Genomic DNA, 23,462 nt, shown 5'->3' with positions numbered 1-23,462 from the left:
CAGTATGCAAGTCAGTGTCCAAAGCTGCATCAAATCTGACAATAGGTTTTATGTTAGGTGACAATAGAGAAGTAATAAGAGTATATTTCAAATGTGAAATCTCCGTTTTTTCTCTGTTAAATCTTTGTGAAAATAATTTCATATAGACATGATGACTAAAACAACAAACAAACAAACAAAACAGAAGCAGCTCCTATCTTTTGATAAATTACAACCGTTACAGATATTTCCAGATGTTGTATGTTACTTGGAAAGCTGCAACAGTCAAGATGGCTGTGATATCATTTGGTTTTGAGAATGCCATCTGCAAACTACCAGTCTTGCAGGCTTCAGTGAAGTGTCATGATTTGATAGAGGTTTTTTTAATGATCAGTTGTTTAAAATCAGGTTGCTATTCAATTTGAATAAGTGAACTAGCTGTACTTAACAAAGTTGCTTTCTACACTGGTGAAGGTTTGGATAGCCATTAGAAAATTTGCCTTTCCTGATATTTTAACATCTAATTATTTAAAGCAAGTTATATGGATGTTTCAGTAGTCTGATAAAGAAAATCAAGGTGTGCATGTTAGAATATTTACTGAAAGTGTACTTAAAACACAGTTCTTTTTCCATCCCATTCTTTTTACTAGGAATGGACATGCTCTGCTGGCTTTCATGTTTTCTCGACAAGAGGGAAAGTTAAACCGCCAACAAACTATGGAACTTGGTCATCATATACTTAAAGCTCACATATTTAAGGTAAAGCTGATAGCTTAATAGCTTTCATGATCTTAATGAATTGATGTGTCTTAGAGATTCTCATCTGAGTTGCTTTAATAATTTGTTAGAATCTTATACAAAATACTTGAGATTGTTACCAGGGTTAACAAATATATGTTAGTTCTCTTTATACTGATGAGATATAGGTATAAATAGTATTTGTAATACTATAAATAGATTTTCTGTTATATCATTTCTGCTAGGGTCTCAGTAAAAGGACTGGAATTTCTTCCAGTCAACTTCAAGCCTTGTGGATTGGTTATAGTACTGACGGACTTTCTGCAGCCCTTGCTTCTTTGAGGAACATTTATACACCCAATGTGAAGGTAAGAAAATAAGCATTCATGTATAATCACTGCTCCATCTGCCACTGTTGCAGTAACTCTGTTAATGTTGAAATTAATGTAACAGATAAGAAGAAAACAAAAACACCATGTATCTGTAAAAGAACTCCTTTATAATGAGTCTGCATGTAGTTTTTGAAGTTGTTGTTCGTTTTTCCTTAATAGTTTTGATGGAAAGGATTTCACCTTGATTTTGGTGTAGCCATGTTCTGTTACGTAAGTAAGCATGTGGATGCATTTTCAGGATGTCAAAGGTACCACCTAATTTTCTGGGCAGAGTTCAGACACATTTTCTTGTATGGGGAAGTACTGTGAGAGTAAAAAGATGTAAAATGCTAGAGTTTTGCTTTATTATTTGAATGCTTGGATCGTGGATAGGGAAAGCCAAGCTTACAAGTTGCAATTTTAGCCAACTGGTAGGTGTTTTGATTGAAAATTTGCTTGTGTACACATGTGCATGCACTCCCAATATTTTTTGAAATATTTTTTATGCAATTTGATTTACATAAATGAGGTCGGTTACATAAATTTGCATAGTAACTCAAATAAAAGCTTCAAAAATAATACTGTTACAATGGATGAATTTGTGGTGACAGTGTGGTGAGTTTCAGGGGATAGGTAGATCTTATATTAAGAATACATAGTTAAGTGGTACAATAATTAATTTGTTAGCAAATGATTTATAATTTTTTGTTGTTGCCATGTATGTGGTAATGCCAATGTCTGGCAATAAAATCTGCAGGAAAATTAAGGAGTAACATATAAGGATCTGAATGAAGACTTCAAAGTCATTTAACAATTCAAGCCAAATCTGAGGTAAAAATTGTTTTGTTTAAATTAAATTTTAGGTGAGTCGGCTGCTGATTTTGGCAGGAGCAAACGTGAATTATAGGACTGAAGTACTAAATAATGCTCCAGTGCTGTGTGTTCAGTCACACCTTGGACATGAAGAAGTGGTCACTCTTCTACTAGAATTTGGAGCTGCTATTGATGGAACATCAGAAAATGGAATGACTCCGCTTAGTTATGCAGCAGCTGCAGGTCACATGAATATAGTTTCACTGCTGTGCAAAAAGGGTGCAAAGGTAAGCTGATGCACAAAGATTGCAATGCTTGCAGGGAAAAAAAAAAAAGAAAAAAGCAAGGGCCTAAGAAAATTATTGTTGATTACATAATTATATACTAACGTAATTAATACAGACATTCAGAGCATTTAAAAAAATCCAGAACATGTACGCAGACTTCTTCTTTTCAACAGAGCATTTTCATTCTGATCATCTCCGTGCCTAATTTTTCATGCATTAGTAATTCCTCTGAAGTTAATAGGACTACACATATACCAGATGTCAAAACATTTGCATTATTATTGCTTAGAAATCCAATTATGAAATGCCAACGTTTACCATCAAAACGTAGCCAAAAGTACTACAAGTTTTGTTATGGCAGTGGGCAGGAGTAGCAAAGGGGAGCATTTACAAAGGCTGACTTTGCCTTGTGAAAGTAATTGTCTGCTCAGCTGAGGCAAGTGTATCTATTCAGAAGGGATTTCATGGCAACTGTGTGTAGCTAAGCTTCTACCCTTATCCCTTATTAACTAGACAAGGGACACTAGTCTCCTAATCAGGCTTTGTGAGTAGCAGTAATGAGAAAGGAAGATGTATTAACTGGAAACCATGTTGTTTCAGTATTAAGAGTCATAGAATCATAGTGTCATTAAGGTTGGAAAAGAACTCCAAGATCTAGTCCAACTGTCCTCCTACAGATAAAATCACCCACTAAACCACGTCCACCAGTACAACATCCAACCATTCCTTAAACACCCCCAGGGATGGTGACACCACCACCTCCCTGGGCAACCTGTTCCCATGCCTAACCAATCTCTGAGAAGAAATTTCTACTACTTTCCAACCTGAACCTCCCCTGGTGCAACCTGGGGCTGTTCCCTCTTGTCCTATCAGATACGTGTGCGAAGAGGCTCCTCAAACTTCATTTCAGGTAGCTGTAGAGAGCAATAAGGTCTCTCCTGAGCCTCCTCTTCTACAGACTAAAAGAGTTATGGAGTAGTATTTTTCATTATTTAGTATTTTTATTTCTCAGTGTTGAGCGGTAACCAACAAATAGGAGATTCCAGCTAGAAAGTTACAGGAGAAATGAGGAAGCAAGCCAAACTACAGGAAAAGAGTATGAAAGACAGTTGTTCTTGTTAACTGAAGTGCAAGAGGAAGGACAAGATGAGATCATTTGAGACAGGAGTAGCATAGTGAAGACATGGAATGGAAGAAGAAACAAAAACTGTCACCACTTAGAAAAAGGTGCTATCCAAGAGCAAAGAATGAATGACTTTAAAGTTTGAAATGGAAATGTTTCAGAGCTTACAAGACCAGTGAGAAGTAGAATCCAATTTTTAAAGATATTTTTGTTCCTTTTCTTTTTTTTTTTCCCTTGCTATTACTGTGTTAAATTCTGAGCAAGTAGGTAAAAATGATAGGATTTTCTTGATGTAAGTTGTAGTTTTGCAGGTATGGATAACTTAAAACCTAGTTGCTGGCTATATTTAAAAGAGGGTAGGGGAAGGTCTTTTAACAGGTATCTGCCCCGTTTTTAAAAGTAGGGAGCCCCTAACTTTGCATCATTTTGGGAACAGTCTTCAAATTATTTTTTTGTCTTCTTGAAATAACATTAGAAAATATTTTGTAAACTAAGTAACTAAATAAATAAATCAGCCCTGTTTGTATAGCATGTTTTGCCCTGATAGAGTGCAACAGACTTTCCACATGAGAGTTATCTGCTGCTGTGAAATGAGTACCATTGTAGTGCAGCTTGTAATGAAATCATAGAATAGTTACAGTTGAAAGGAACTTTTGGAGATCATCTAGTCCAACATAGGGCCAGCTAGTGCAAGTTTCCCAGGACTGTGTTCAGCCAGCTTTTGAATATCTGCAACGATGAGAGCCTCACAACCACTTGCAACAACCTGTGCTAGTGTTTGACTACCCTTCAGCAAAACAAAGTATTTGTGTGTGTGTTTAGGTGGAATTTTATGTTTTTAATTTGTGACCATTGCCTGTTTTCCTGCCACTGGCCACTACTACTAACTACTCGCTCTCTGAGACATCTCTTCCCCCCAGGCTAAGCAATTCTGTCTCTCTCTGCCTCTCCTTATGTGACAGATGTTCCAGTTCCTTAAACATCTTAGTGGCCCTTTGTGTACTTGCCCCAGTATGTCTGTACCATTCTTATATTGGAGAGCCCAGGAATGTACACAATACTGCAGATGTGGACTCGGTGTTGAGTAGAGAAGGATTGCTTCCCTCAACCTGCTCATAACATTCTTCCCCATGCAGCCAGTCAGTCCCCACTGTGTACTGATGCCTAGGGTTATTCCTTCCCAGCTGGCAGATTTCTTTTACACTTCCCTTTGTTGAACTTCAAGATTCCTCCCAACCCAGTTCTCTGGCCTGTTGAGATCTATCAGAATGGCAGCACAATCATTTGGCATATTAACGAGACCTCCCAGTTTTTTTATCATCTGCACACGTGGTGAAGTTGCACTCTGTCCTATCATATAGGTCACTGATGAAGATGCTAAACAGAATTGGACCCAGTGTGGATTGCTGGAGTATTCCTCTAATGAGTTGACTGTAGGTGGACTTTGAGCTGCTGATCACAACCCTCTAGGCCCATCCATTCAGCCAGTTTTAGGTCCACCTCACTGTGAGCTTTATGTAACCTGTAACCATTGGCTTGTCCATGACAGTGTTATGGGAAATGATGTCAGAAGGCTTACTAAAGCTGAGGTAGATAACGTACACAGCTCTGCCCTCATCTGCCAATCTAGTACTTCATTGTAGAGGACAATCGGATAGGTTAAGCATGATTTCCCCTTCATAAATCCATGCTGACTGCTCCCAATCAGCAGTTTGTCCCACGTGCATATGGAATGATTTCCAGGATTAGTTTCTTCATCACCTTCCCAGTGATTGAGGTAAGGCTGTTTGGCCAGTAATTCCCCAGATCTTCCCTCTTTCTTTCCTTGAAAATAGGATTACATTTGTTCTCTTCCAGTGCTTGGGACCTTCTGTCAATGACCTTTCAGTATACTTTTTAACTCTGAACATTATTTTTTCCAATGCAGGCTGACTATCTAGATAAGAAAGGGCAGTGTGCTTTGGTCCACAGTGCATTGAGAGGGCACTGTGATATCCTTAAATACCTGCTTGATGTTGTTTGGATAGCTTCCTCTCAAGAACAAAATTCACTGAGAAAAAGACAGGCGCTGCAGCAAGCGCTGACAGCAGCTTCCAGTATGGGACACTATCAGGTAGGTTGATAATTGGAATATTTCCAAATCTGTTTGAATTAATCAGAATTAAACAATAGTGTTGTGACTATAAAAAAAAAAAAGTTTGGAAAACAGACTTGTTGAAATTTTAGATGTTTTTAGTAGTATGTGTTCTTAGCAACTGTTTTAAATGCTGTGGTTAATTACCCAATAAAATGAATTACTTGAAGATTTTGTCAGTGTGTAATTTTGTCTTTGTTCTTCACCGTTCTTGAAGTTGTACTGAATCTCCAGTGGTAATGATAATATGCTGTATCAGTGATCCACTGTAGTATGTTTCTACCCTAGGTAGAATATTTTCATGAAATAAAAAATATATATATATATATGCTGAAAGAACTGTCTTATTTAACTTTGCAGAGAGAGTATAACAAATTGTGTTGTTATAGTATTGATTGTAGAGTATAACAAATCATATTTTGCACATGCATGCTTAACTTTTTACCCTGGTGCACACCTCAAGTTACAAATCAGCTTAATTTAGCTTAATATTAATTATGCACAGAGATCCAAATTTCTGTCTTGTATATTACTAAAGAAGTGATCCTCAGCATTGAGGTATTATTCAGCAGTAGGAACACTAGAAGTAAACATATGAGAAAATACTAAAATGCTCTAGATATTCAGATCTTCTCTTTACTGGGAAAATAAATCTTAACCTTGACATATAAGTCCTCAGTAAGTATAGATATATAAATAAAGATCACACTAGGTTGATGTAATTATCACTTAATAACTTACATGATGTGCCAAAAGTGGAAGCTTAAAATCTCTTAAATAAAACCATGTTGATACTCACTTTAAAATAAAAATCTAATTTAAAAAAATGATGTAGGATCAAGATTCTTATATTTGAAGTTGTTTATATGATTCAAGCAGAAATGTCTCAGTACAATTAATTTGTCATATAAGCCATGCGGTCTCAGTATAAATTTAAGGATTGTGAACTATGATTAACTTGAATTAATGATTAATTATTTCGCTTTTGTAAAATTTCTTGTTTGCTATCCACCGATGAAAGTGAAAGCAGCCGACTCCTGAATAGTTAGCAAAATTGATTGTATCCATCATAAACACTTCTTCATATCTAAAAATGGCTATCTATTTTGTAGGACAAAAAGACGGCTTGTTCTTAGCTAGAAAAAAGGCGTGTTTCGTTAATTTTGAATAAATTCTGGCATTTCAAATGTTAGTGTTTTCCTTGCATTCTGTATAGTGCTTCTCATTCTTTCAGTTCTACTAAAAATCATACTGAACTTGCTTTGGTAGATTATGAACAATATTAATTTTCTTTGATTCATATGCATAAAGAGGTAAGCACTATTTTCCTTATTAGTATAGGTTGCAAGTGACAAATTGATGATTTTTCTGTGACTAATTACATCTGATTTTGACAGGTGGTTTGTTTCATCTTGACTATTGTAAAGGAGCATGAAATTGACATCAATGACACTGATGCCTTGTGGGGAGAAACAGGTATTTCTCTTCTAATTTTTTCTCAAATTGGAGTTGCTCACTTAAGACAAGGGTTCTTTGGTTTTTATTTTCTATGGTAAAAGTCATGGGAACATACCAGTTTTCACAATTAAATGACATTTGTAAGCGTAAGTGCAGACCTACTTACCTCACGGATTGAAAGGAGGAGTTATTTTGTATTAAACTTACCATAAGTTAGTGACTTTCTAATTAAACTGCAAGTTGTCCTTGGAACTACAGTGCTTCAAGTTTCAGGGTAGAGTTTCATACAATTATCTGTATGAAAAATTCTTTTTTTTTTTTAATCTTGTTTGCAGGAAACGGTAGGCAATTGCCTCCTTCATTGTAGGTAGGCAGTGAATGAAAATATGTGCCGTTGTACATTTGGCAAATGCCAGATTTCTTTTCTAAAGATGCACAGTAAACTATGCAACCTGCAGCTGAATGTTTTCATTTGTTACCATACAAGTACCATTTCCCTTAATGGTATTCCCTAAATAGCTAAGGGAGTGAGCAGGTGGGAAAACAGCCTCTTTTAATGATTCCAAGTAGCCTCTTCATGTACTGGAGAAGCAAATATTCTTTGCTTTTATGCATACACCAAATGCAAATACAGTGAGTTCCAAAAAAAAAAAAAAAAAAGTACAGTTTCTTAAAGACTTTCTAAATTCATCTTCCCTTAATATTTTCTTTTCAAAGTTTTGTATTCAGATTCTTTTTTAATGGACGGGGAATCCTTACTCATTAAGTTAGTGCTTCCTTATGCAGTCCTAGCTTTTGATGGAGGTGAAGACCTGAGTCCAAACAACTATGAGCAATTCCCGTTGTCACTTCTATGCTGAGATAGAAAATAGTAAGTTTGGGCCAAGCAAAACATTTAGAATCAAAATAGCCACAGGATCAGCTTTACTTGAATTTCTTACTGAGCGTAAGAAATTTGTGTGAAAAGGGTGCTAATTTATATGCTGTTGGAATCTCGCATCTTTGCATGTGTGGTCAAGCTTGCGTATGGATTGTACTGTTTGGTTCTTTAGCTGTTCATTTTATAAAATGTTATTGTGGTACGGAACTGGATGGGACAAAACTTTAGAAGTGCATGGCAGATGGAGTGAAGAGCAGTGTGTTTTGTGAGTATCTGTTTTAAACGGGGAAAATCCATCACACCTTGAAAAAGCATTCATGTCGTAACATGTTCAGGAATAGCTTAATTCCTGTTTGTGTATTTGTAGTGCTGTTATCTACATGATTGAATCCTGAGTTGTTTCAGCTTACTGTAGAGCCTGTTTCAATAATGTTTTATATTGTGAGTCTTTCTGAGCAGAAAATAGCAAGAGATCATGGTGTCCATTCCCAGTATTTTATCACATTAGTGCAACTGAAGGGCATGTCTGTGTGGAATAAAGGTTTGAGGCAAGTTCTGTAGAAAATTACCAACTACATCAAAAACAAATGACAAAAATATATTCTGAGAAAATCTCGTGTCATTAAAAGTATCATAGAAACAAAGCATGAATGAAAAGATAATTCAATAAGTGGATGAATAAGGCTGGCATAATTGGCAGGGTGTATAGAGTATGTATATCAAAGGAATAACAGGGAAGATATGAATAAAATGTAACATAATAATTTGGAAAGAGGTGTAGTACAGCATATTTTCGAGTTAAAATAGAGCTCTTAATGTAAAGCAGTGATGGCTTGCAGAGGGGAGTTGTTGCATGCAAGGATATTTCAGTCCAGTGATGCTAAGTCATGATACAAGCTTGACGTAAAGGAATTACAAAGGAAATGAAAGAAAGCTTTCTACAAGCATTGCTAATGCAAATGTCATGCTACAGAACATTGAAGGTAGTCAGTTAAACACACAAGTTTTAATTATAAAGCATTCTTTTTGTAGACTGTATGAAATTTAATGTGTCAGCTTATTTAAAAAATAATACTTCAGAAACACACTGATACTCAAAAAAAATTCCAGGATTAACCTGGAAAGGTGTTTTTAGTTCTCAATTAAGTACAGTTTAATGATTTTTCTGTTGCACTTGTTGGTTTCTGCAAACTGCTGTCTCTAATTTACAGTCTTGTTTCCAAATAGCTTTCCAAATTGTCTTATTTCAGACACAAAAACATCATTTTTTCTTCTAATTACAGTTTCTCTCTGACATTGTTGGCTACAGATCAAAAATTTGTCAAATTCTTTTTCTTTCAGCTTAATTGGCTGCTCTTACAGCTTCTGTTCTACATCAGCTGCTTGTTTAGCTCTTCATTTAAATTCTTTCCTTCTTTATTAGGGCAGAGTGGGCCGTGCTTTTGTAGAGTACCACTAGGTGATTTCTTCTAGTAGAATAGTCAGAATTCCTGAGCAGGGTTCAGTCATGATGTTCTTTTAAACTCTCTGTGAGAATTCTTTAGTTTTCTTACACTTGAATAAAGTATAGGGTAGTTCTATTGTTGCTCTATTGTTAGTCACACTGTAAGCTAAAAAGCTGGATTGGTCTCTTCTCCCAAGCATCAAGTGATAAGACAAGGGGAAATGGCCTTAAGTGGTGCAAGGGAAGGTTGGGGTTGAATGTTAGGAGATATTTCTTCACTGAAAAGGTTGTGAAGTATTGAAACAGGCTGCCCAAAGAAGTGGTTTGTCACCATTCATGGAGGTCTTCAAAAAACATGTAGATGTAGAACACAGTGACATGGTTTAGTGGTGAACTTGGTAGTTCTAGGTTAAAGTTTGGACTAGATGATCTTAGAGGTCTTTTCCAGCCTAAGTGATTGTATTAGTGAGTCAAGAATGGATGAGCTAGGAATTCATACAATCATAGAATGGTTTGGGTTGGAAAGAACCCTAAAGATTCAACCTCGATGCTGTGGGCAGTGACACCTTCCAATAGATCAGGTTGCCCAATCTAGACATGTCCTTGAACACTTCCAGGAATAGGGCATCAGCAACTTCTGCTTTTGTTCTTTTTTTTATTGTTGCTTAAAAAAAAATAAATGAATTTACTACTTGAAGTGTTGGTAATTTCATTTACTTTCATTATCTGTTGGAATTTTTAAAATCTAATTTACCATATTTAGAAATTCTAAAAAAGATTTCTAATAAATACAGAATTTGACCAACTTTTTATTTAAAAATGCTCTCTTAGGATTTAGAAAATGGAGAGGTGAATCCTTTGCTGATTCTTGCAGAAGCTAGCACATGAATCCATTTTCAAAATGGTGTTAACGTTACTGATGAGGCTGATGAAAAAATCAAGCATCGTGTGGCTACTACACTTTATAAAGAGATCAAGAACAGAATCATTCTTGTTAACATACACTGTCCAGCTCAAAAACAGGTCTCAAAGGCAAATTAGAATATTTGTCTTTTGTGTGCTGTAAAATGTGTAGTAATACCTTGAAGCCTAAAGCAAGGACTAACGTAGGAAGCAGAAGTATTGATTGATTACCTACTCTATTTTTCCTGATGAAAAACAGGGAAAACAATTTTATTAGTGCAGAATTAAGCTAAATTGTCTGAATAACAGATTTTCTGCATAAATCTAAATATCTGCTGTTTGGTAATACATCACTGCCTGGTATTGAGTAAACAGTGCTTTAGTTACAGTCCCTTTGCTAAATCCCAGAACAGAACTGTTATCATCTTCACCTTTGGGAAGGGCCTGAGGGAAAAAGAAGCAGCTTTCTTCTCCTGAAGAAAAATATAGTGAAAAAGGAACTATAACTGTCTTAAATCTTAAAGAGGAGCCTACCTGTCTATCCTAAATTTTCATAATGAATCCCTTTAACCTACAAGGTATGCACATGTTGTATTTGTTATCTTTGAGAATTACCTTTTTATTTAAGAGAATGTCTTTGGCTTTTTGACTTTACCTGATTGTGACTAATACATTTATAGTCTGAGAGTAGATATGAAATATCTTGTGGAACAGCTGAGTTGAAAACAACTGGGGATTCCTTAGCACTTATATAATGTGCATGTATCAAAGGAATTGTTAAAACAGCTAAGAGATGTTGATGAAAATGCTTTCTTTAGCCCTGACAGCTGCTGCAGGAAGAGGAAAACTGGAAGTGTGCGAATTACTTCTCGAACATGGAGCGGTTGTGACAAGAGCTAATAGGAGGGGCATTCCTCCACTCTTCTGTGCAGTACGGCAGGGTCACTGGCAGGTCTGATGCATCTTCACAAACTAATGTACTGATACGGAAACTGTCTTTGATTTCTCCCGTTTCTAGTCCTGTAATAAGTCAGTGTAAATTTTGTAATGTGCATTTGCATCAACTTCTAAGGGACATATTCAGAAGTTTATTTTTTAATTTACCAGTTCAAGAATATATCAGCGGTATGCCAACCTTAATTGTAATATACCTTAAAAATAATATATGGAATTTAAAACACTTTATTTGGTGGGCCAAGAACAGAGACAATTTCATATCCACTAGACTGCTTCTGTATTTAATGGGGAGAGACCCTCAGAGCCTTCTTCATACTTGCCACTCCCATCAACAGAAAGTCCTGATTTGCAAACAGTTAAGAGTTGAGTGGGATTTCTAAATTATTGCTATAAATAACACCTTAGTCTTCTCCTGTAGAAGTTTATTATGGCAAAAATTTAAATCTACCAATTTATTTTCAATATTTTTTTTTCTCCTATTTCAGATTGCTAAACTTCTTCTGAAGCATGGGTCTGATGTAAATTTAAGTGACAAACAAGGCAGAACTCCACTTATGGTGGCTTCTTGTGAAGGACATTTGAGCACTGTGGAATTTCTCCTTTCTGAAGGTAGAAAATAACTGTTTCAGTGCTCAATGGCTGTTCCAGAAACTGCATCTATGTGAGTTGAGTAATTTTGCATATTAAACAGGACATCTTCATTACAAAGTTGATTTTCATTTTTAGGTGCAGCAATTTCATCTCTGGACAAAGAAGGACTGTCAGCTTTGAGCTGGGCATGTCTAAAAGGCCACAGGGAAGTGGTTCAGTATTTAGTTGAGAAAGGTGCAACAACTGATCAGACAGACAAAAATGGACGAACACCTTTAGACCTGGCAGCTTTTTATGGAGATGCTGATATTGTAAGTAGAGCTTAATAGCAGAAAAACTAAGCACGTATTGAATTTTCATAATACAAAAGAAAATTAAAAAATAAAAATTAAAAAAATTAAAAATTGCTAACCACAATAGAAAGGAAACCTATGCAAGTGGTTAAGATGGTGGTACCACTAATGTCTTGACTGTAGTAGGAGTGTTTACTCTGAAGAGCATTTTCTAGATAAGGCTTTAGTACCAAGGGTGTAGTTGTGATGTAAAGTCCGGCATCTTAATTTCTATGTTGGAGGAACTGGAATTAAAAAAAATAATAAATAAAATGGCTGGGGGATGTGATGTGAGAGGAAAATTTTCTTCTGCCTTCGCTAATCAATCAAGGTAACCAGACAGGATCCCAGTCAGTTGGTTACCTTAGTGGAACAGAGACACCAAGAGAGACACAGAAAGAAGAATAATATTGCCAGAAAGGATTAAAAGTTCTACTTCTCCATTATAATGCAGTATTACTTGTCCGCGATAATTATCTTACAAGCTGTTGCGTGACAGTGAGAGAACTGTTAGAAATCCATACAGTTTTCATCTTAGGAATTTCATGGCACTAAACACATTCCAACATTACTATCGAGTCTATAAATGTGGAAATACAAGGCCTGAGATGTTGAATCAGTTTTTCTGATGAGTCATTCTGAACTAGTTTGTTCCATAGGTCTTTTCAGAAAAAGGACAACTGAAATTCCTTTTCCTGGCTTGTGACTTTCTCACAATTTTTTCTCTAAATTATACAGTAAGTTTGTGATTCCCGTAAATCTTTAAAAATACAGACTTGGAAGTTACTGTATATTTTTGTTTTCATACTTCAAAACTCAGCAGTAAAGCACAGTTCAGAATCCTGTCCAGATAGGATTGTAGTTTCAGCATGCTACATGGAAGAACATGTTCAGTCTACAAGCACTGTAAACAGATCCTACAGTTACCAGGGGGTTAGAAACAATAGCATATGCAGCCTCTCAAACTCACCAGTATCTGTTTTTCTAGAGTTTGCATATACAAAAGCCTGTTTCATAACAGCAGCTCTCGAATGAAAATGCTACCATATGGTGTAGTTTGCTTTAAGTTCCATTCTGCCTTTGTTAGAGTTAACTTAAAATTATAAATAAGTCCTCAGATTCTGAACTAGCTTTAACAAATTTCAGAACTCACATCACAGAACTCTTCCTGCACCTGCAAGAGTTCTTCAGTAACACAGGTATATGAAGGGTTTTTTTCTTCCTGCTTAGAAATGAGGGGTATCAAGAGCTCTGTACATACCCTACTGTGGTTTATCGCACTGGAGTAGAAGCTGTGCCAAGGCTTCATATTGCTGAACAACCTGATCTTTGTGCTAAGGCAGAGATTACGCACAAGGCCAGCAGGTTATTGGTCTTGGGGGCCTGTCAATGGGAAGGATTGTTAAAATCTCTCTCTGTGCTAGATTACTGCCAATCATATTTAAGTAAGCAGTGGTTACACAAAAGGACTGTTGTTTACATCAAACCTGTCATTGCTGTAATTTCCTATATATTGCACTTTTAATTGCTGTTACTGATGAACAATTACTAGAATTACCCATTGCTCTGGATACTTGGAAGCCGATGGTATCTGACATTTATATCGGTTTCCTAAACTTTCTTTTTTGTCCATGCTGCATTTTACATTTGTTATGTTTATGTCTGAAACTGTAGTGCTAGACTGTTGGGATAAATGGTTAAGAAATGAAGAAAATAACAAATGTTCTGTTTTTTTCTTGGTATAGAACAAGAAGCAGTCCCTCAGCACCATAACTTGTATTTAAAATGTTAACTAGAATGTTTTAAATATCTCACACAAAAATAGTTTGTGTATTTTCTTTTTATTGTATTTACCCTATACTAGGAGCATATGCTGGTACTGCACTTCATGTTTGTTATCGTAGTATAACAGAGCGCTTGAAGCCTCTGGTGATTGGCTGAAACCACAGGTCCTGCACTGCTACTGTTTGCATTTGAGCTTTACTGCCTTTTTGCTTAAGTCTGCATATCAGTACGCAGAACATGAACAAAGCACAGAACAAGCATGTGTTGTTTTTCTGACACAGGTACTTAAGTGTCAGAATTTGGGTGTTTTTTTTTTTTTTTTGTTTGTTTGTTTTTTAATTCATTAACTAGGAAAATGCTGCTCTTTGGTGTAGTTTGACAGTATAGCCATGTTGTCTTCAATGGATTCAGTTCAATGGATTTTAAGTGGCTTTATTGTACTCAGGATATATTCAGTATACTTCAAGGAAGATTAGATGGTAGGTTAAATATTTCACTGTTCTGCATCTCCTGCCAAGAATAATGTTACAAGGCTTGTCTTATTTCTTTTTACAGGTGCAGTATTTGGTAGAGAGAGGAGCGATGATTGAGCATGTTGACCACAGTGGCATGCGGCCACTGGACAGAGCTATTGGATGTCGTAATACATCAGTAGTGGTTATGCTCCTAAGAAAAGGAGCTAAATTAGGTTAGTAAACCTGATTATCTGCTCTGCTAGAATTGCTGTCACTTCTGTGAAGTCGATTTAATAAATAAATCTTGAAGTGCGTGCTAGATTTTTGTAGGTAGTATGGTTTGCAGATGCCCACCCAAGAGAAATGAATCTCTTTCCTTGTTTTAGAAGTAGGCATTCAAATCCTCAAGTCTCCACTTCAGAAGTGAGGAAATAAAATAAATCTTATTCTACTCCTTTCTTTAGCGTATGACGATGGAGAGCCTGAGGATCTGTCTTTACATGGTTACTCTGTCATGACATACTTAAACAAGAAAAGAATTATTATGCTATTAATGATCCTTAATTCTGCCACTGTTAATGGTTTAGATGAAGAAGTTTTACATTTAAATAACATTCTCTAAATATATTTTAGAATCACACATTTTTGCAAGTAGTAGACAAAAAGTATGTCTGTGTCATGTATTATAGTGGGCAAGTACATGCGCATCTGTGCATGTAATGACTACTAAATCTGTTATATGCTTAAATTGTTATTTGGTTACTAAATATGATTAAATGCAGATCCTTATCTAGGCCTGTGCTTCACCATGGACTTTCATCCTTTCCTATACTGGCTTTAGAGCAAGGGAAAAATGAATTGGACCCTTTCATATTTGTCTGCTATCTATGTGGGGTGGTAGGGGACAAGTATGGATATGAATGTGCGCACATGTATATTTAACATACACACTTAAAATATAATAATAGTTGTTTCATGAAAGTGGGATATGCACTAAAGTAGGATTAGGCTTTCCAGTGCAAATAGTTATAAAAAACAATTTTTTTCCCCTTTGTCAGAGATCCTTAAAATTTAACTTTCAGGAAACGCAGCATGGGCAATGGCCACCTCAAAACCCGACATTCTCCTTATTCTGCTGCAGAAACTGATGGAAGAAGGAAATATACTGTACAAAGTAGGTAGACTTTTTCCTCATTGGCTGAGTACTACAGGTTCACAAACCACTTGATGCTTATTACTATACCCTGTATGTACAATTTTATTTGACTAACCATTAATTTCTCCTTTTCCTTCTTTTTCCTTCTTCTCTCTTGACTAGAGGGCCTGTGATTTGTTTTTACTGATTTTGCACTGCTCATCCTGTTTTTCTTAGCTAGCCTCTTTATTGTGGGACAGTGGGACCCTCCCCTTATCTGCTTAACATACTCCCCGCTGCTATGTTACTGTCATGCCTGCACAATCACTTTTAAATATGCCAAAGTCCAAGGTTAGTGGAATTTTCCACTGCAAAAGCACGTTCTACTGCAAAACACAACTTTGTTTCTCACAATATCAAGAAACCTTAAGAAAACCTTGAGGAATAATAATTTAAAACTAGTATGTTAATTAAAAGAATAACAACAATGATTAATGGATAAGTATATTTTCTTTCAGTTGAGCAAGTTGCTCTGTGGACATTTGTCAGTCGGTTGCAACTCAGAATATAAGGTGCTCATTTGAAAGTGCCTTGTTGAATTAAGTAATGTACAGGCATATCCTTCAGGCTAATGTTCTTTTGTATGCTATTTAAATATAGAATGAGGAAAGTGGCAGCTCTTTTGATACATTCTCTTTACTAGGGGTGATATCTTGCTCAGAAGAGTGGAATTGGTTTCTATACACTGTGCAATACACCTCCTTTATTTCACTAGTGTAACACAGCAGAATGACTTATACACACATCATTCAAAGTCTTTTCTAGCTATAAGATTTTTAATTTGCAATTGTTTTTTTTTTCCTTTTTTTTTTAATACCTTTTTTTTAAGAGACCTTAAACACCATCCAATTCCAATTCCCTGCCATGGGCACCTCCCACTAGACCAAGCTGCCCAAAGCCCCATCCAACTTGGCCTTGAATACTTCCAGGGATGGGACATCCACAGCTTCTCTGGGCAACCAGTTCCAGTTTACATCCACAGAGCAAAGAATTTCCTCCTTACATCTAATCTAAATCTACCCTCTTTCAGTTTAATTACACTCCCTCTTGTCCTATCACTGCAATCCCCAACAAAAAGGGTCCCTCCCCAGATTTCCTGTAGGCCCCTTTTAGGTACCAGAGGGCCACTATGAGGTCTTCCCACAGCCTTCTCTTCTCCAGGCTGAAGAACCCCAACTCTCTCAGCCTGTCTTTGTAGGAGAGGTGCTCCAGCCCCGTGATCATCTTTGTGGTCCTCCTCTGGACTCGTTCTAATACTTCCACATCCTTCTTATTACATTGGGGGCCCCACAGCTGAACACAGCACTCCAACCAGGGTCTCATGAGAAGCTGGGACATCTTTCAATCTAAAGGATAACAGTTAATGCAGCAAAGGCAATTCTGTTGTCCCTGGGAGGCCTCTCCTGTGCCACACTAACCTAGTGGTGTATTGAATATGACTCATGGGGTTGTTAAAGGAGAAGGTGTCACCCACAGCGTCACCAGCACCAACTTGTTTTGTTTCAGTTTCTCCTCACATTGCTGTGCAGGTTGGACTCAGCCTGGACTTTGAGACCAGAGATTAACACAGCAGGGCTTGGTACTTGGTACTAATATGTTTTACAATTTCTTAACAGAGGTTGTATCCCCTGCTGAGACCTTTTTTTAGACCATTTAGTTTTATTATAATCATTTCATTGGACCTGCTAGAGCTATGGTATGGTATTTAGCTTATTAGACTTTTTCAAATATCCTTTGATATATTTGTTTGCCAAAGTATCTGCAAGATAACTATCCAGTAGACTAGCACATACTTGAGTGTATTCACAGTATGCAGTAACTATTCAGCTTTCTGGTTGAATAACATAAGCAAGGCAAATCTTAAATATTTTATATGTCAGTTTCAACAGTAAATTATGAATACTGTGAATGTTTAATTAAATGTAAAGAAACAATGTTTATGAAAATAAACTAACTCCTACAATATCCATTAAGAGACAAAAATCTTCATCTGTCAGCTGAAAGATTTGCTGTCTTTTCGTACTAGGAGGATTTCAGTGGTTTTAGCAGAACTGCGTCAAATCTTCAGCGTGTTGTAGAGATCTTCTCCAAGCATCTTTTGGAGAATCTGAACATAATGCAACCGTGGAGCATCCAAGTAGTCCTGAGGGATGGCTTAGCTTTCTTATTCAACCTTTGTTAAAAAGTTGGAGACTGATCCTTCATTGCTTTAAATTTATACATTCAGCCATCCAATTAATCATGCCTGAGACACCTAAATGAAGCTGGGAGTAGCTGGACTGCACGTGTGAATGTTGTACCGGCTCTTTCTCCCTCTCCCCATTCTCCTTAAAGGGTACACCATTCCTGATTAAAGACGTGATCTATTAGAAACATCTTAGAGCTATAATAAACTATGGTTGACCGCCCTCTTTAATAAATAAATAAATAAAATTAAGAACTTTATCATACAGTATTATAGATTATAGATATACCAGAACAATTCTTCAGGTATAAGTATTACGTATTAATGCAAGTACTGTCTTGGTGAAATACCATAAAAGCATGACTTTAGAAAGAAAGACAAACGCTAGTTAACTCTCAAGTTCTCTCTTTGTGTGTAAGAGTAATAATATATATTTATTTATTTTTTAAATATATAAGTGTCTGGTTTATATAAGCCAGTCATATAAGACACACACACACACACATATATATAAAAGAATAATATATAAATGTTTGTATATAAAATATGGTAAATTTTATATAAATATATATATATATAAATATATATATATTATATATATATTTTATATATATTATATTTTTATATATATATATATATATAAATGTCTGGCTGTGTTTTCTACTTGAAGTGCGCCAGTTGGTAGATGTCAAATATAAATGTGGTTACATTGATCTTGAAATGACTTCAGTGATTTATATCCAAGCAGGTACCTTTGAAGGTAAGATATCTGTTAGCCTACAGGATAATAGAGTTATCTGAATCTGTAATATTCTTTATTGTAATATTGAGAGTTTCTGAAAAGCCTCTTCTTCCCTAAATTTGTAGAAAGGTAAGATGAAGGAAGCAGCACAGCGCTATCAGTATGCTTTGAGGAAGTTTCCAAGGGAAGGCTTTGGAGAAGAAATGAAAGCGTTCAATGAGCTGAGAGTTTCATTGTACTTAAATTTATCACGATGTCGACGAAAAACAAATGTAAGCTCTTGCTTTTAATCTGTTGTACTGGGAATCCTAGACCTCTGTTCTATTCCATTATCGACAGCTTGTGTCACATGTTGATGCTACTGTGTGCCTGTGGTTGGTTTTTGATTATCCTGATGTGCTGAAAGGGCAGAAAAGGGGGAGGGCATGCAGAGTCTTTCAAAGCATTATCGTCAAGGGAAAGATTTGGACATGGCCAAAATATTAGGATTTCTCCTTTACTAAACATATGTTGTCCAAGCACTGTACATGTATTTTGCTATTTTAGAATTCTTTTCACTGTATCCTGATCTGGGGCTTTGTTGCGTCAACAGATGGGGACTGTTCCTAAGATGAATGCATGTTGCCATGTGGGAACTATCACAGCTATTCTTATGTAATCAGTTATTTTGGAATAACAAACTGCTGGATGTTTTTAGTACTTTTAAAAGACTAAATGGAAAATGCTGCCACGGCCACCACCCTTTGATATCAAACAGTATAACCTACTACTACAGCTTTATTCTGTGTGCTGGCTGTTTCTTTTCTGCCTTCATCAGTGTATCAGATGGCTGGTAAGAACTTGAATGACCATCAGAGCAAAAACTTTTAATTTTCTAAATACACTTTACACTAGGCCTTCTTTCGAAACATTAACTTCTCATTTCCAATGTCATTTAAATTGTTCTTGGCATCTGTTTCAATGTGAAGAACATATAAACACGGGTGTCCAGGAGTCTACATAGGCAGTTCTGCCTGGACTAGTACAACATATTTTCCTTGTGTTTTTTTTTTTTTTTTTTTTCTCTATTCATAGTTTTTTAACTAGTCATTTTTAAAAATACATTTTTAGAGCCTTTTTATCTGAGGTGCTCACTTATCCTGTTAAACATGCAGTCTCTTCTAGCATTTTAACATCTGTGGGTTGAAAATAACTGTATTTTGTCTATATTAACACTGCTTTTTAGCTACCTTGGAGTCAGTTTCACTTGGACATAAGAGAAGAGGTTACCAAGATGAGGTCTGGTTTTGGTCTTTATGAAAATGTCTGTTCTTCTTAACCAATAAACGTGACTTTCTATACTGGATCTGCACTTTTGTAACAGTACCATGAATGAAGAGCATGCAGCTTTCTTTTATTGCCAATGTATAAGGAGTACATTTGTTTAAATTCTTAGGACTTTGGTATGGCTGAAGAGTTTGCTACCAAAGCACTGGACTTGAAACCCAAGTCTTATGAAGCTTATTATGCTAGAGCAAGAGCCAAGAGGAACAGCCGGTAATGTTTGATTCTGTTCATCTATCCACCCAGATATTTTTTTTTAACATTGTAAGACTTTCAATAGCTGTGTTTTCCACTAGTTCTGGTTGGAATTTACAAAAAGTTACTTTCTTTGTGCATTTTCCATCTGTATCAACTAAAACTGACCAAGCCCAAAAAGCAATATTGAATACTCATTTAGGTAATTATTAGACAGTCCAGAAAGTAGAAGGTAACAAATTGATAATGATGTGAGCTATATAAAATGTAAGAGTGGTTAGAACTGCTCCTCCACATTACTCAGCAGAATGTTGTCAATAGTCTACCACCAAACTCCAGCACTGCATTATTTATCACCAAAAATAACCAGGCGTTCTTATAGGATAGAATTTGTTGAATCATTAGCAGTTCAAGATAAAAACAAACAAACAAACAAAAAAAACAACAGGAGAGAGGAGAAACCACCTTTTTAAATTGCAAGAATACCAAAGTCAAAAAAAATGGCAAAGCCTAGGGAGAGGTGTGCCTGTTTGATTCACTTTTCTGAAGACTGTTGGGATTCAAGGGGAAAGGTTTAGGTCTGGATCTGTGCCTTTAGAATCTCTTGGGTTGGATGACATCCAATCTTTATCTTGTCACCATATCTAGCATGAGATGACAAATCAGAACATCACTTTGTAAGTGGTAGAGGTGGATAAGTAGCAGTTAATGCTGAGGCTCAAATTCATCCCAGGCTTTTACTAACAAATCTTGTTTTTTTTTGTTTGTTTGTTTGTTTGTTTTTTGTTGTTGTTGTTGTTTTTTATTTCTTTACTGTAGAAAGCTACTTGCTGCTCTTGCTGATTTACGTGAAGCCACAAAACTGTGTCCTAGCAATCAAGAAATAAAACGTCTCCTGGCTCGAGTAGAAGAGGAATGCAAGCAGTTCCAGAGAACACAGCAACAGAAGCACCATTCTCCACAGTCAGTACAGCAAACTAACAACTCTGATAATGAGGGGGAGGAGCTTATACAAAGTGCAAATAACTTCGGTCCTCAAGAAAGGGAGGAAGAGCTGCCACACCCTGATGAATCTCTTTCATCTTCACAAAGGCTGCAACGTTCCTTACCTACTGCGTCATACACCAGAATCCTTCAAGACAGTGTTCAGCAGAAAGCTAGACCTGTGTCCCCTCAAGGCAGAACAGGCAATAAATATTTGAGAGAACCAGGCTTGATCGTGCAGCCAACAAAACAAGCACAGATTGTAAAAACTAATCAGCACCTGAGCTCCATCCAGCCTGGATCAAAAATGGGAAGTAGTCAATGTAGTACAAAGACAGCACAATCAAATTTTCATCATCTCTCCCAAAGTCCTTTGCCAGTCCATCACTCTAAAATTCAGCATTTGGATGGAACAAACACATCATCTGGAAGTATTTCCACAGGTCCTAGTTCTGAGCTATACAATGAGAAGCTTATGTCCAGCCAGTGTTCCCATTCACAGCATAATGAGAATTTCTCTTCTCATTCTTTTGCAAGTAAATCTAAAACCACTGACATGTCAACAGCCCCTACTATGACTTCCAGTGAAGCAAGACTGCAGCAAAGTCCTGTAACCAGTGGTGTCTCTTCTTGTTCTCCATCTGGCAGTATGCTTCTTGCCAGCTCAACCAGCAGCTTAACTTCAGCTAGCAGTTTTTCAGATAGTATTAAGGGGATAGGGCCAGATGTTCGAATCAAGGAGAATAAAGTTAATCAAGTTCAGGGTACTGCTGCTGAATACAGACCTCGCAATACTCCATTTATGGGCATTATGGATAAGACTGCAAGGTTTCAGCAGCAGAATAATCAATCAAGTCGCCCATGGCACTCTCAAGCATCAGATGGATTACCAACAAATGTTGCATCTGGGAGCATTCAGTCCTCAAATTTTGACCAGTTCTCAGTCAAACACTATCAAACTAAAACTTCTGCTGTTATTGCCCCAGGCGACAGCAACCAGAACGGTATGCAAGCTAAAGAACAGGAGGAGGTTAAGTGCCAAACATCTGCCTGCTGTCAAGACAACAGACCATCTAGGCAAGTTTTGCATTTATACCCAGATGCTCTAGCACACCAACACTCTCACATCAATAAGGAAGGCCATCTAAGTCATGTCACTTCTACAAAACCAAAGCGATCATTCATTGAATCAAACGTGTAAATATTATGTTGTATATTATGTAGTCATAAAACTTTGCTTATAACATCATAGGGTATTATGTCAATACAAAATAGCAATTGGCTGACCATTTTCAAGTTTGAGTACATATCCAAGTGGGCCAGTATATCATGGGTACAACCACTTTAAGCTGTTCATACCATCACAGAACAGTCATAGTAACTGGAATAGCAAATTCTGTAGAAAGCATCACCTAGGATCATCAGTCAGCCAAACTAGGACCTCAAGCAAAGAAACTATTTCCATTACACTTCACCCTGAATATACTTTACTTTTACATAGGGCTTTAATCTTGGCTTTTAGTTGTATTACATCTCATCACTTACATCATAATTGTGCCTCTATAATGCTTAAGTGCTTCTCAGAATGGTGTTAAGAAAATACCTGCTGCGTACCATTCAGATCTGTATATGTATGGGTTTTTTAAATCAAAGATAGTATTTTATCACTTTTCTAGTGGGCTCTAATTCGGGTTGCATGATGTACATTTAGGAAGCATAAATAATTTGTGTATGAGTAAGCTTAAAGCAGCCATGTTTTGACATGTAAATATAGCTATTTTTAGTAACAAGAAGCAATCAAGTAAACTAAACAGTGACATCTGCATGTGTATTGAGAGGCTTTGACCATATTGGTTATTGCACTGAGTAACGCAATATTATGGCATGTTAACAATAACCGCACTTTATATAGTTTACTTAATCACCTCTGGGTGCTATTTTACAGCAAAATTATATATTGTTTGTTTAGTCAGGTAAAGAGGTACAACAATGACATGTTTTAGTAAGTGTTGTGAACTCACTCAAGAAATGGATGGAATGAAGATGAAAGTTGAAGGAAAAGTGTATGTGCAGTTGCTCTTTTGGATGAAGTTGTGAAGATTTTTTCAGAGGAAATAAAGTTTTATATTGGCACAGTTCTGAAAATATACAGCTGCAGTGACATTCCTATGATTGTACTTTGGTTGGAGTGGTCAACTTGAGGTTGTCACGTTCAGGTCTTGTTTGTGTACAGTGTTGTATGTACATTGTAAACACCCGTATGCATTTTTACAAATTATTTTCTAAGTTCACATTATTATGCTTTAGTTTATTTATTGCTCACTGTTTCTTTGGCATTTTGTACAAGTCTTATATTATTCTTGTCCTGTAGTTCTATTTTTGCACAGCTACTGTATTTTTTCCATACAAAATAAAAGTTACTAATATAGCTGTGTCACTGACACTTACAGGAAGATCTCTCTCCCTGCCTTTCCAAATGCATGTTCAGTAATAGGGAACAGAGATGACACTTTATTTTTTATTAGAAAAAGAAATACCGATTACATACTTTGATATTTCTTAACTTCTGGAAAAGACTAACTTTGCAA

At 36.4% G+C, this 23,462-nt stretch overlaps 1 protein-coding gene across 19 annotated transcripts in view; it reads left to right on the top strand.

Annotated features, from left to right (window-relative positions):
• TANC1 (tetratricopeptide repeat, ankyrin repeat and coiled-coil containing 1) overlaps positions 1-23,315 on the top strand; it is a 114,478-nt gene extending 91,163 nt beyond the window's left edge. For all 19 annotated transcript variants that reach the window (XM_027458198.3, XM_072040998.1, XM_027458197.3 and 16 more), the window contains 13 exons: positions 630-738; positions 963-1,085; positions 1,952-2,188; positions 5,239-5,424; positions 6,843-6,921; positions 10,949-11,082; positions 11,573-11,696; positions 11,814-11,989; positions 14,351-14,483; positions 15,333-15,424; positions 18,498-18,644; positions 19,808-19,908; positions 20,710-23,315. In XM_027458198.3, the coding sequence (XP_027313999.3) occupies positions 630-738; positions 963-1,085; positions 1,952-2,188; positions 5,239-5,424; positions 6,843-6,921; positions 10,949-11,082; positions 11,573-11,696; positions 11,814-11,989; positions 14,351-14,483; positions 15,333-15,424; positions 18,498-18,644; positions 19,808-19,908; positions 20,710-22,075 (3,007 nt within the window). In that variant the 3' untranslated portion in view covers positions 22,076-23,315. The remainder of the gene's footprint in view (positions 1-629; positions 739-962; positions 1,086-1,951; positions 2,189-5,238; positions 5,425-6,842; positions 6,922-10,948; positions 11,083-11,572; positions 11,697-11,813; positions 11,990-14,350; positions 14,484-15,332; positions 15,425-18,497; positions 18,645-19,807; positions 19,909-20,709) is intronic.
• Positions 23,316-23,462: the final 147 nt, after the last annotated feature.

This window comes from Anas platyrhynchos, chromosome 7 (genome assembly GCF_047663525.1).
Source record: "Anas platyrhynchos isolate ZD024472 breed Pekin duck chromosome 7, IASCAAS_PekinDuck_T2T, whole genome shotgun sequence".
Lineage (NCBI taxonomy): Eukaryota > Metazoa > Chordata > Aves > Anseriformes > Anatidae > Anas > Anas platyrhynchos.
The sequence above is the reverse complement of the archived record's forward strand: the minus strand, read 5'-3'. Positions and strand labels throughout refer to the sequence as shown.